Genomic DNA, 12,614 nt, shown 5'->3' with positions numbered 1-12,614 from the left:
AACTTAGATAATTGCATTGTTTTATCTTTTTGTCAGGTGCTATTTAAGAAATTGATGTACATCAGCAGCTTGTTACACATGATCAAACAAAAAAAAAAAAGTGATTTTTTTTTCCCCAGCATGTGTCCAGCATCTCTGTGAATGACCAGCACAAAATGTTTCCGGTAGCTGTTTTGAGAAGAGTATGGATACATTGGGCCTGATTTATTAAAGCTCCCCAAGATTTGAAAGGATATACTTTAATTAGTGAAGCTGGGTTATCCAGCAAACCTGGAATAGATTTGGTCCAGGATTCAAAACATTAACTAGAAAATAGCAAAGGACTGAAGAAATCCATTCCAGGTTTGCTGGATCACCCAGCTTCACGGATGAAAGTGTATTCTCTCCAGCCTTGGAAAGCTTTAATAAATCAGGCCCACTGAATTTAAGTGGTGATAAAGGGAATATTTCAAAAGGTGTACTTTAGTGTGTGTCGCACAGGGAATGTATTGTGTTCAATGAGTCTAGACTAGAATTGTGAAAAGGAGCAGTAATACAATATAAAAAAATGGATTACAAAGAACAATTAAAAAAAAATGGCACATACTCTTGGTTATTTGTATATCAAGCTGATCTATTTACCATGTTTATCTAACAAATAATATTCATACAATGCTGTCCTAAGTAAAAGTGAAATGAGGAGATTTTCTTGGTGTTATTATGCTTGCACCATGTTACTTATTAAAGTATATAGGATTGCTCTTTTCATATGTATTCCATGTGGTAGAACTACTTTCCTGTTCCTTTTGCTTCTTGTTGATTTTGTCTTATATTGCTGCTGCACATCACCACTGGAGTGAAGCAGTTAATTCTGAAGATGCCATCTTTTCATACCAGTCTCGTTCCCATCATTGGGTATAGGCACCCAAGGCAAATCTCCATGAATTATGTGTGCGCGCGGCTGTTTTCTGATCTTTTAATGCTATCTTTCTCTTCATAAATCTCACAAGCCACATCTGTTAATTATACAAACTGCGAGCACACATCTCCTTGTTTTATTGTGCGTCACCTGTCACAGAGACAGGTTCAATTTTAAGGTTTCTAATACTTTTATCCGCTCTGCTGATCTCTAGTGCTGTCTGCAATGACTTTCTACTGACCTTCTTGTCACTGAACAGAAACTTCTGTGAAACTTCTCTCACCTGTGTAGTACTAAAAGGAATGTTCTGAATATATATGTTTAGTATCTATGGTATGTTAAGGTTTATAGTCTGACAATTTCAAATATGTACCTGTGGTTTTTACTAGGTAACCCATTATATGACAGTCTGGGCTCCTTGGGAGTTGGGACACTGTTGGGGGCAGTTTCTGCTTTCCTTATTTACACCAACACAGAGGCCCTCATAGGCCGATCGATACAGCCAGAACAAGTGCAGCGTCTAACAGAACTCCTTGAAAGTGATCCTGCTGTGAGGTAAGGAAGCAATTCTAAGAATACCTGTTTTTGGAAAGGCAATAATAAAAAAAACAAAAATGTGTGAGGACCTCTAACTTGTGCAAGCTCTTGATGGTATTTCAAGTAGTAAATGAGAAGTTTGTAAGAGCTGAAAACACATGGAAGGTAGTATGTGTCTGGATATCTGTTGGAAGATTAGCTGGAGTCATCTTCAGTTCATATAATTTGTAACAGTTTATTAATTTGTTGTTTTACTATACAACCCCCCCCCAATCCCATCCTCCTAGTATTTCAGAGAAGTGTTGGATTGTATTCAACACTTAGACATTCAGTACAGCTATTTCTACAGGTACTGTAATTGAGAGCTGTGCCTATATCTGTTCAGCAGCAAGCCTGATTCCCCAGACACTTTAAAAGCCTGTTCACATAACAAGGGTAGGTGGATCTGGAATATGTTTATACAATTAATTATTTGGCTTTTCATTCAGTATGAGATTTCCTTGGACTGTCAACCACTAAATATTAAAGCAAGCTTGTACTTGCATCTCTGACCATATATTGCAGTGGGATTTAGGAGACTTGGGACATTTTCTATACCAGCACTTTGTTCCTAAATCTGCAATGTAACGTGCAACATTTAAAGTATACATTAAAGCATTTGTTGTATGAAATAGATGAGGTGCAGGTCCTATCTGAAAGGTGGACATCTGCTGATTTTATGAATTCGTATTGGTTGCTATGAAATTGGGAAATGTAGTTCTGCTTTCTTTACTGCAGTGGAGAGAGATATTAGAATAAGGAGACTTCTTCCCAAACTGCTCCAGTTGGCAACTTTATGCTATTGTCAAATTTTAAAATGGTTGTCACTAAACTAATCTTTTGTCTTCGCAGGGCTATTCATGATGTAAAAGCCACGGATATGGGAATGAGTAAAGTACGATTTAAAGCAGAAGTGGATTTTGATGGGCGGGTTGTAACTAGATTATATTTGGAAAAGCAAGACATTGACCAAGTGCTAAATGTAAGTTCATTTTAATCCACGGGCTGAAGTTTAGCAGTAACCAAATGATAATTAGCCGGATAGGTTGGTCTGTTCTTTTTATGGGCTACAGTTTTAGTATAACTGCTAATATTTTATTATTTTTCAAGGAAATTCGTCAGGTGAAGACTGCTGAAGATTTAGAGGCTTTTATGCTTAAACATGGGGAGAACATCGTTGACACACTGGGGGCTGAAGTAGACAGACTTGAAAAGGAACTAAAGGTAAGTTATAAAAGCCATTGAGGAGTTTATAGATTGCAATGGAGATCAAGGTGTCTGAGACAAAAGTGCCTTATTCAGAACAGCCAGTCATTTTCTAGGTGCTTCTGCTAGGTGCCCAAAGGTTTTCTTTCATACACTGCAGGGGTTTTTAACTATAGTTCTGCAAAATCCTAGGATTCCTGGAGTGGTTCCCAGGCGTTCAGCCTCAGGACTAGTGGTAAGGTTAGTTTTTCCACCAGCAGCTGCTTCTAGGTTGTGCTGAGTGGATTGAATTCTGGTCCGAGTGCTGCTGTAATCACAGTGAGCCAGCATATTGAACACTATGTATTGAAAAGTCTAAAACAATGAAAAGGTATCTTACCCAAAATGAAGTAAATGATGGAATCCTATATTCTAAAAACAAATGCAAAGGTAAAGGAATGCAAAAAGCTTTACTGTAGAGTGAAATTTGCACCAATGCAAAATTAATGTTACAATTGAGCATGTAGTGTGAGCATGTATCTTGTCTTACCTGTTAGCTGTTGATCAGAAAATGGTTATTTGAGATTAAAAAAAAAATTCCTCAAGGGTTAAAAGGTTGGGAGAGGCTCATATAGAGTTTACTTGTGATAGAAAAAGGGTGGGATTTCTCTTGCCATCTCTGTGACAAGCAATGCTGATTGCATTCAATTTCACTTTTGTGTGTTGTTGCAAGATCCCAAAGCCCAGAGTTATGCAACCTAAGACTAAATGAACCACTTCTTTCCACATCCAGTTCTATGTTTCTGCAACAGACTTTGCTCTCGCTAATTTATAGTTGCTAATTTCCTCACTATTCAACTTGTCAGCTCCCTGGAGAGTTTATTTTCAGTTTTGTGTGCATGTGTTTTGCCATGCTGTGCTCACGCTGTATTATTTAAGAAATCCTCCTTCAGAAGTTCTTCTCTCTATAATTGAATTTTTGGTCTTCTTTCCTAGTATGGCGACTGAAACAGCATTTTTTTGCTTTATGAACAACACAGTGATTACAAATATAATGTGCCAGATACACCTATACAGTTTTTATTACTCATACTAGCAGCTTACTCTGCTCTTTAATAAAATTCTGTTTAGGCCAGTGAAGTACCGTAGTCATGTCAGCCAACTCTGGGCCTCTTATCAAAATGAATGCTACAATAATTATTACTCTAGAAGCCAAATTTTGTATCTGGCTGGATGCTCTCAGTTACATGCAGTTCTTTTTTTCAGTTAATATATTAATCTCCTCTAATCTTGATCTTTAAAAGCTGTTTTACCAAAATTACCCTGAACCTCAATCATAACAAGTAATTCCTCAACAGCAAATCTCCTGATATCAGTGGTTTACATTGCAGGGATTTCTGTAAATGTAATTTCATTTATGTCGGTTCCTTCTGCCTGAATTCTTAAGGTCTTCCTACAAACACAATATCAGTGCCATTATCAATTTTGTTGGGGAGAAAAGCAGTAAGCACATGAGCAAGATATTATATTTGTGGAGTTTTGTAGCAACTAATCCTATTAATGTTGCCAATGTAGATGTGAATACTAATGGTTTTATTTTTGATTTATGCATAGTGTTTGTAGTCTTTTATATCCCAGTGGCTGACTGTACAACCAGAACCACGGATGTGTAGGAAATATACTGCCTAATTTTGCAAAAATCAAGTTTTGCACATTTTACCCAAAGCGGTGTATCAGTTCCCAGATTTAGGTCAAGTTCCACCCACCCTGTCACTAAGTTCATTCATTGTCATTCAGCTAAAAAATCGCAGAATCTCTACAAGTAATTTAGCATTGGACAGTTGCATGACAGTAGTAGGATTAATATCTTAATGTTAAAGCTGTAGTGCAAAAAAATTCCCCTGGCTCCCCTTCCACTATCTAATTGCTGCAATCTGTGGTCATGTGATGCCCTTAGTCCGAAGTCTTCCATTTTATGGAATGCATAGTTGAAGAATCTTTCTTTAACTGTTTTCATCACTACTTGGGTGACCAGTGTACACCGATACTGTGTAATGACTTCACCATGGCCGGACCCTTCCTCATCAGGTCAAGAACCGTATCTTCCGTCTCCATTTCTTCAAGATCTGCTTCAGTTAATATTGTTATTTACCAGTACTGTATTTATATATCACCAACATATTACACACTGCTGTACATTAAATAGGGGTTGCAATTGACAGACAGATACAGACAGTGATACAGGAGGAGGAGACGACCCCACCCAAAAGAGCTTACAATCTAGGAGATTACGTTGATTATGGAAAAACAACGAAAAAGTAAAAATGCTTTGAAGGGATTTTAATAGGTAAAAAAAAATCTTATTCTATGCTGGAAGCAGAGTCAGGGTGGTTCTTTAAGTTTAGCCTTTTATTTAAGCAAAGGATAAAAGTCCTCCCCAGGTACAAAGTCTGGTTTGACCACAAATACAAATGGACAAATACTAGTTTTATACTTTATTGGACATGATAGGTTTACTTTAAAGTTGTGGTGCTCTGCATATTATAGATTAAAATATTTTTAAACATACAATAACATTTGTGTGATTCACACTAGTTTTAGCTGCTAATGGCAACATAACTGAATGGTGCTGCATGTTTTTTGTAACAGACTTCATATCCAGGGGTTGTAGTGTAAAATTATTAACAAATCACTTTGCAAACATGAAGTATCTTTATATACAGATTTTTAAATGGTAACAAGACCTCATCAATGATTTAATGTCTTGTCTTTGATCAGCACAAGTGCTTAGATAACTGCACCAATACTTCTGTTTATTTTTGTCATTAGTTTTTCACATTTTCCATAATGATTTATTTAACTGGTGTAATCGAGATGCAGCTCTGCTCCATCTGAATGAGCATTAGACCGTGCAAAGCCTAATGTGTCTGCTACAACTGTGTCTAGTGTGGTTAGTCTGCCAATTTTCAGACATTTCACAGAAAGCGTAGTGTTCTTTGGCTTGGGAAGTGCCAATCTAGCACGACAAGGGAGCGTATATTGGGGAAGAAGGAAACTCCACAACCTTTAGTACAAAGATTAAATTAGGAGTTATTGGTAACTTGTTATGTGATAAATGTTCAATCTAACAGTACTTCAAGCCTTCTAAAAATTTAGTTATTCCATTAATTTAATTGCCCCTGGTAAGCCTCCTTTTCCACGTCTTCCTCCATGGGAGCCTTCATAAAAGGTTGCCGCTTCTCCTATCAGAAATAGAAGAAAGGGAGCTCACAATTGATTAAAACACCCCTTCAGCTCTTAAACGTTCAGCCTAACGGTGATGGAGTCCCTAATCAGCAAGGTAAATTGAGGGAGGTGTTTCTTTTTTCTGGGGTCCAATTGTACATTTCTTCTTAAGCTGCGTACACACTGCCAATTTTTGTCGTTGGAAAGGATCTTTCACAATCCTTTCCAACGACAAGGGAGTGCACGATGCATGAACGGTGTTGTACATACAGCACCGTTCATGCTCTATGGAGAGGGGAGGGGGAGAGCGACGGAGCGGCACCCTGCTGCGCGCTCTCCCCTTCACTTTCATTACGATGGGCTGTCGTCCATCGTCCGTGGATCCGGCAGGTCGGTCGTCCGGACGATGGACGACACCGACTGTACACACGGCAGATTTTCGCCCGATAATTGGCCGATGCCGATTATCGGGCGATAAAAATCTGACGTGTGTACGTAGCTTTACAAGTATGGCAGGCTGGTGGCATCGTGAGTTTGGCACTGCAGGATGTAGGCCACGACCAAACTTACTTCCTTTTTTAACACGTAGATTGCAACTAAAAGTGACATACAATGACAGCATGATGTTACTTTTGGTTTCTCAGGCATTCGGAAGTAACAAGGATGATTGCTTTCCAGGAGGAGTATGTAAGAAAGCCTGGGGGGGAGCACTGGTTATCTTTATTGCTGTAGTACATCTTACAAAGGCCATAACGTTTTCTCGAACTTAGGCCTTAGCCTGTGCCTCATGAGGTAAACATCATCCCCACAGCTCAACTATAACAAATATAAATATGTATGTATTTTTATTATGAGTCCTATATAGAGAGAGCTAGAGGGACACAGATGAGTGATGATTAACAAAGCTTGGTGTATCCATACTATTCTAATTTCTAATCGCTAGTAAATTAAACATCTGCATTTTGTATTTAAATTGTATCTGCTTGGGGTGCCAACTGAGGTCCTGGAGCACTCATGCTCACTACAATTTCCTTAATATCCGATAAGAATTAGGTGCAGATTTATCTCATTGCCACCTTTGCAATGAGAACCATCTACTTGGTTGTTATTTTACTGGACCCTGAATCCAATTTTACAGTAAAATTTCTAAAAGTAAAATGGTAGCCTGGCTGTCATTCTTATCTGGTGGCTTCAACAATTTATTGGTCTTTAAACCAAAATGACACATGTGCCACCCCTTTTCATAAAACAATATCGTCTATACAGCTCATTCTTCGGATGCTGAACACAATCACTAGGGATTGTTTTCTCTGACAGATATTCAGCGTGTGTACCAGGTATTAAGCAATATTGGAGAAAGCAGCGTCTGAGTGGCACTCTCTGATTGTAGTGATGAGCCTAGATTCATCCAGATTTCATATTTATTATTTTTCTGACAAATTGGATTATCAGCCCCAGAGTTGTTGTGGAAACCTGATGATACCATTTGAACCTGTATCCATGCATTGATTGTGCATAATAGTGATTGACCACTTGCTGCCATGCTAATAGACCACAGGCATCTATCTAGTCAGGAAATACCAAAATATTCCCTATTCATGAAATGGTTAATTTGTACCTCGATATTATCACATTACTGCTCATCATCATTACAGGTAGCAGTGAGTATAATAGACGGTCCTTCTTTTTTTTTTCTTGTTTTACTATACCAAATTCATCTGACACGATTCTTTTCATCTCTTACACGTTTCACAAATGGTTTTAATAGCAATTTCAAAATTAATTTGCTGATCTGGATTGTAGCAGGTTAATATATCACACTTTGACATGCCAGTTATTAAAGATTAATTGTTTGATTATTACCGTATTACTGCGGCGCTTTATATTATTTTGAAATATGAATTTTGGCTTCCTAGGAAAATTACGAATACAATGACATTTGTTGCATTTTTTAAGAGGCAAATATGCAAAAGATATTTATTTCAGCTGCCACATTACAGAATAAAGCAGCTACATAGCTGTAAAAGATGTGTGGACTGTTTTGTTAACCTGTATTTGACAGAATTAACCCTTTTCTGGGTCCTAATATATATAACCCTTCCATTCCCTTTCCCCAACTGGGTCACCTGCAGAAGCACCAATAACTACATTCTTATCACGTGTTTGTGATATGATTTCTCTACTTACCATGTACCTGTCCTGGGAGAACAATACTTTTGTATGTGTCGTTCTATTTTTATTGGTTTTCAAATTTCTTGTTTTACACCCAGAACAAATATACACATCCAGGATTATGCTGCATACATGTTTTGGATCAATTAGCTAAAGACCTGTAGTCTGGCTGTTTTCAGAAGGTGGTAAGCAATGGCAACCTACAGATTTCCTTTATGTGGCATTTGTTTAAAGGATTTCTTGTAGCAATATGACACACAAATTCAGTTACTGGCACTGAACTGCCATTGCAAACTTCTTAATTATTATTACACGGTATTTATATAGCACCGACATATTATGCAGCACTGTACAAAGTCCATAATCATGTCACTAGCTGTCCCTCAAAGGGACTCACAATCTAATGTCATATGTCTTTAACACAGTCTAAGGTCAATTTAGGGGAAAGCCAATTAATCTAACTGCATGTTTTTGGAATGTGGGAGGAAACCCAGGCAAACACGGGGAGAACCTACAAACTTCATGCAGATAGTGTTCTTGCCGAGATTGGAACCTGGCGAGTGCTAATCTCTGAGCCACCATGCTGCCCATTTTTCTGTTTGGAACAAGGAATCTTCATTGCGTGTAATGCCTCAATAAAATTAGTTTTGCAGTTTTATATAATATCATGGAAATTGAATCAGACTCTATATCTATTATAGCATTAGTTGAAGTGAAGGTATATGCAGTTGGTTTAAATCTTTGCCCCCTATTTAATTTGTGCCTTTAAAACACAGTACTTTCTAATGTTTTGCTGTTGCTGTCAATACGACTGCGTATACACGTCAGATAATCAGCCATTGGGAGAATCTGACGTGTACAGTGGTTGCTCTACGTCATTTATCAATCCGAGAGAGCACAGCGGGGTGCTGCTTGCTTGCCATCCACCCTCCCCTCACCATAGAACAAGCACTGTGTGTACAGGGCTCATTCCTTCATCTGTCACTGGAAATGACCATGAAAGATTGTTTCCAGAGACAAAAATTTGCAGGTAACCTAATTGTAGTGTTTTGGGCTATCCATGTCATTGATACTTTAATAAACAACCGCCGTATTCCACTTTGCTCCTGCCCTAATAATAATACGTTTTAATTTTATGGCTATTTTTTTTAAATAAATAATATATTTTAGTATTATAATAACATTGTAATATTTTGCTCTGCTGCTTTTGCAAGCCTTGCTGCCTAAGAATATAACTGCTCAAGTATTGACAATGCCATGATAAAATGTTTTCCCGGGCTCCCTCCGGTGACCTGATCTACAAGGATCAAGTTTTTCTATATATTTATAATAATAAACAGGATTTTTATAGCGCCAACATATTACGCAGTGCTATACAATAAATAGGGGTTGCAAATGACAGATACAGTGACATAGGAGAAAGACAGGACCTTGCCCCGAAGAGCTTACAATCTAGGCTCCTCATCTAAAACCACCTTCTGCAGAGTTGTCGAGGAGCTAAAAAGAGAAGTGTGGTCAGGGAAGAGCCCTGCTGCTAACAGCTGTGCTGCCTTCTGTTCCCCCATGGCGTCAGTGTACAAACAGCTCAGAGCAGAAGAATGTCTGGTATTAATTATGACCATTAAGTGTCACTTATGCTTTGAGCAGATTGTGGCTGCAGAGCACGTCTACACGAAGGCTGGGGGCATTTCTTCCTCAAGTCTTATCTTCTAGAGATAAGACTATTTCTCTATTGCCAAGCTTCAAATAATGTATCCAGGATGCTAATGTTTCATTAATTACCTCTCCCCTTTGTTTCAGCAATGCAATCCTGAGGTTCGGCATGTTGACTTGGAAATTTTATAGAAGCGGAAGAATTTTCTATTCATAAAATTCATGGAGGAAGGAAAGAGGAGACTGTAGAAGAAGCTTCATTTCATTTTCCAGCGTGCATGCTCCATGACTAAATTGTAAATGAGTACGAATGGCCCTACAATGCAAATGCTCTGCACATGAAGTCGTGTTTACAAGAGCATCTTACAGTCTGTTGTTGTTGAATTATCTGCAATCATATTTTTTTTTTTTCAGGCAGACAAAAAAAAAAAAGCTAACAATATTTATTTGTGCAACTGCCTCATAGAAGGAAATCGTGTTGTTTTATTTCATTCCATCTACATGCATGACGTTGACCTTGCTGGGTTTTCTTTAGCTTTTACTTACTGGACAGTCTGAGATAAGGAATCAACCATTTGCACTCCTGCCATTCCTCCATCCTATTTTATGCTTATTGTATATAGAACAAGGACTTTGATGCTTTTATTTTTCACTGGAAGTGATTGGAATGTTATTTCTGAAGAGTTTTTTTTTTTTTTTTTTTTGATGTTCCCAAGCAGTTCTGTTCCTAGGACTTTACCATCAAACTGGCTGTTTTTTTTGTTTTGTTTTGTTTTTTTACAGTGTGCAGAAATGTCATCTTTTTTCTCTTAACTACACAACTGACAATTGTGGTTATCCACCTTTCTCAACCCTTAAACCCTTGTTTTCCTTTTGATTTTTTTTTACATAACTATAATAGATAATATACATGATTAGAGGGGCAAGAAGGAAAATGTAATGGAAAAAAAGATGTAAAAATGTAATGGAAAAATTTTTTTTAGAAATATATTATAAACTGAGACAAGTAAACTGATCTCAGGTTTATAATGGATCTGGCAAAATCAACATGGATCTGACGTGTTGCAGGCTGAATTTTCAAAATGTTAATGTGCGGAATAGTCCAATCTGATACACATCGAATTTGGTATCCGATGAACAATGAACTATAGATCAGTTTGCTGATTTGTAATCCCTTCTTAAGTAGTTGCCTCAAAAAAATGTGTTCTAAAAAAAAGCTTGCTTTCCTGATCACTGATGGAAATATTGTGTCAGTTGCATATTCCTACCTGTCACAGGTATGTACTGTACCATAGCAGAAAAGTCATAAGTACAGCTTACACACAATGTGCAAACTGCAGTCACTGTAGACATTTCAGGTTAAGGGAGGCCAACTCTATTGTTTATTAGGGTAAGTGCCATGTCAGAACAAAGTCTCACAACCTCAGCCCACCATTGTTAATTTATGACTTTATAACCGGCTTCTGTTCTGATATCTGTGGCTTTGGTGTTTTTCTTGGTAAAAAGGATCTTCATGTTCCTGATCATGTCTGCTAGAGAAGAACATTGCATCATCACTTAGTCAGACATGACTGATTTGTTACCAATACCACACCACTTGTAATTGCAATGCCAAATATCATACAGCTATGAAGAGTTATGCATAAACCTTTGTGATTAGTCCTATGGGATTTCTTCTATTTGGTATTTACTGGTCCTTTAAAGCCATGCTTGTGACATAATTTAAATCTTACCTAAAAGATTTTTTCCCATTGGAGAACATTTCTTTATTTGACCCAAAATCTAGGCCTTGATTTGTACAGTAAATCAAGGATTACATTTCACTAAGATATCCTAAAGATTTCCTTTAGTTAGTTTCCCTCTGCTCTAGACCCCCACTGATATTCGAATGTATTTCCTAGACTGTAATAGAAGCAGCTATATATACATCTTCCTTTTTTGCAGTTTTACCATAGACTGTAATATTCGCTCTATATATTTATAATTTTACATAGAGGAAAGTATATTTTTAATTTATTGACAAACATTTATTGTCCAAAACTAAATTGTAATAAAAAATGTCACCTTAGTGTGGAAAGTAAACTTCTAGTGGAAAATCAGCTTTTGTGATGACTTGTACAAAGTTGATGTATGTACAGAGAATGGGTATATGGTGGGATGGTTGGGATATTGGGTTTCTTATTTTTTAAATGTATCACATATTTCTTTCCATTGAATTGTCTGATTGTATGCAAAAAAGAACAATTTTTGAATATTATCCTTTAACTCAGATGTTAAAAATGACATAAAATCCATCTCTCTCTGGTTCTAGAACATTATGTGAATTGGTCATTATCTGTTTGTGTGGATTGTTTCTGGACCTTGAAAGAATGATTTGCAGTCCTATGTCATGTTATTGTATAATAAATGTATATGTTCTTTAGAAGAGCTTGGCTGGGTGGAATAGTTTGTATTTTAATACAGGGCATTGGATAATAGGAAATGCCCAGCAAAAAAATATTAAACGTTTTAACTTCTATAAAGAATTCCACCATTATAACAGTGTATTTTATCTTTAATTAATGACTGGGTCTTAATAACCCGACAATTCTCCATGTTGCCTTTGAGTCTTGGCTTGTCCAAGATGGAACTTAACAACTTAACCCAATTCACAATTCTGGGTAAAGTAGCAGTGTGAGTTAAATGCAAGTACACTTTCTTCAATAAATCACAACACCCAAAATGTTGTAATAAGAATTAAAGGAGCCATTTGTAAACCTATTATATTTATGGGACAATAGTCAAACATTGGAAGGAGGAATGGACAGGCCAGCCTACGATGTGTTCAGCTTGACATTTTTATATTGGTGTGCCAAGGCTTCAAGTTGCTCTGCATGATGATACAAATGTATGTTACATGGTTAAG

The 12,614-nt window shown here is 37.2% G+C and overlaps 1 protein-coding gene across 1 annotated transcript in view; it reads left to right on the top strand.

Annotated features, from left to right (window-relative positions):
* SLC30A9 (solute carrier family 30 member 9) overlaps positions 1 to 12,136 on the top strand; it is a gene marked incomplete in the record, with an annotated part of 41,411 nt that extends 29,275 nt beyond the window's left edge. Inside the window, 4 exon segments of the mRNA XM_072406272.1 lie at positions 1,288 to 1,453; positions 2,327 to 2,456; positions 2,585 to 2,698; positions 9,857 to 12,136. Coding sequence (XP_072262373.1) covers positions 1,288 to 1,453; positions 2,327 to 2,456; positions 2,585 to 2,698; positions 9,857 to 9,901 — 455 coding nt within the window.
* Positions 12,137 to 12,614: the final 478 nt, after the last annotated feature.

This window comes from Pyxicephalus adspersus, chromosome 3, assembly GCF_032062135.1.
Source record: "Pyxicephalus adspersus chromosome 3, UCB_Pads_2.0, whole genome shotgun sequence".
In the NCBI taxonomy this organism is placed as follows: domain Eukaryota; kingdom Metazoa; phylum Chordata; class Amphibia; order Anura; family Pyxicephalidae; genus Pyxicephalus; species Pyxicephalus adspersus.
The sequence above is the reverse complement of the archived record's forward strand: the minus strand, read 5'-3'. Positions and strand labels throughout refer to the sequence as shown.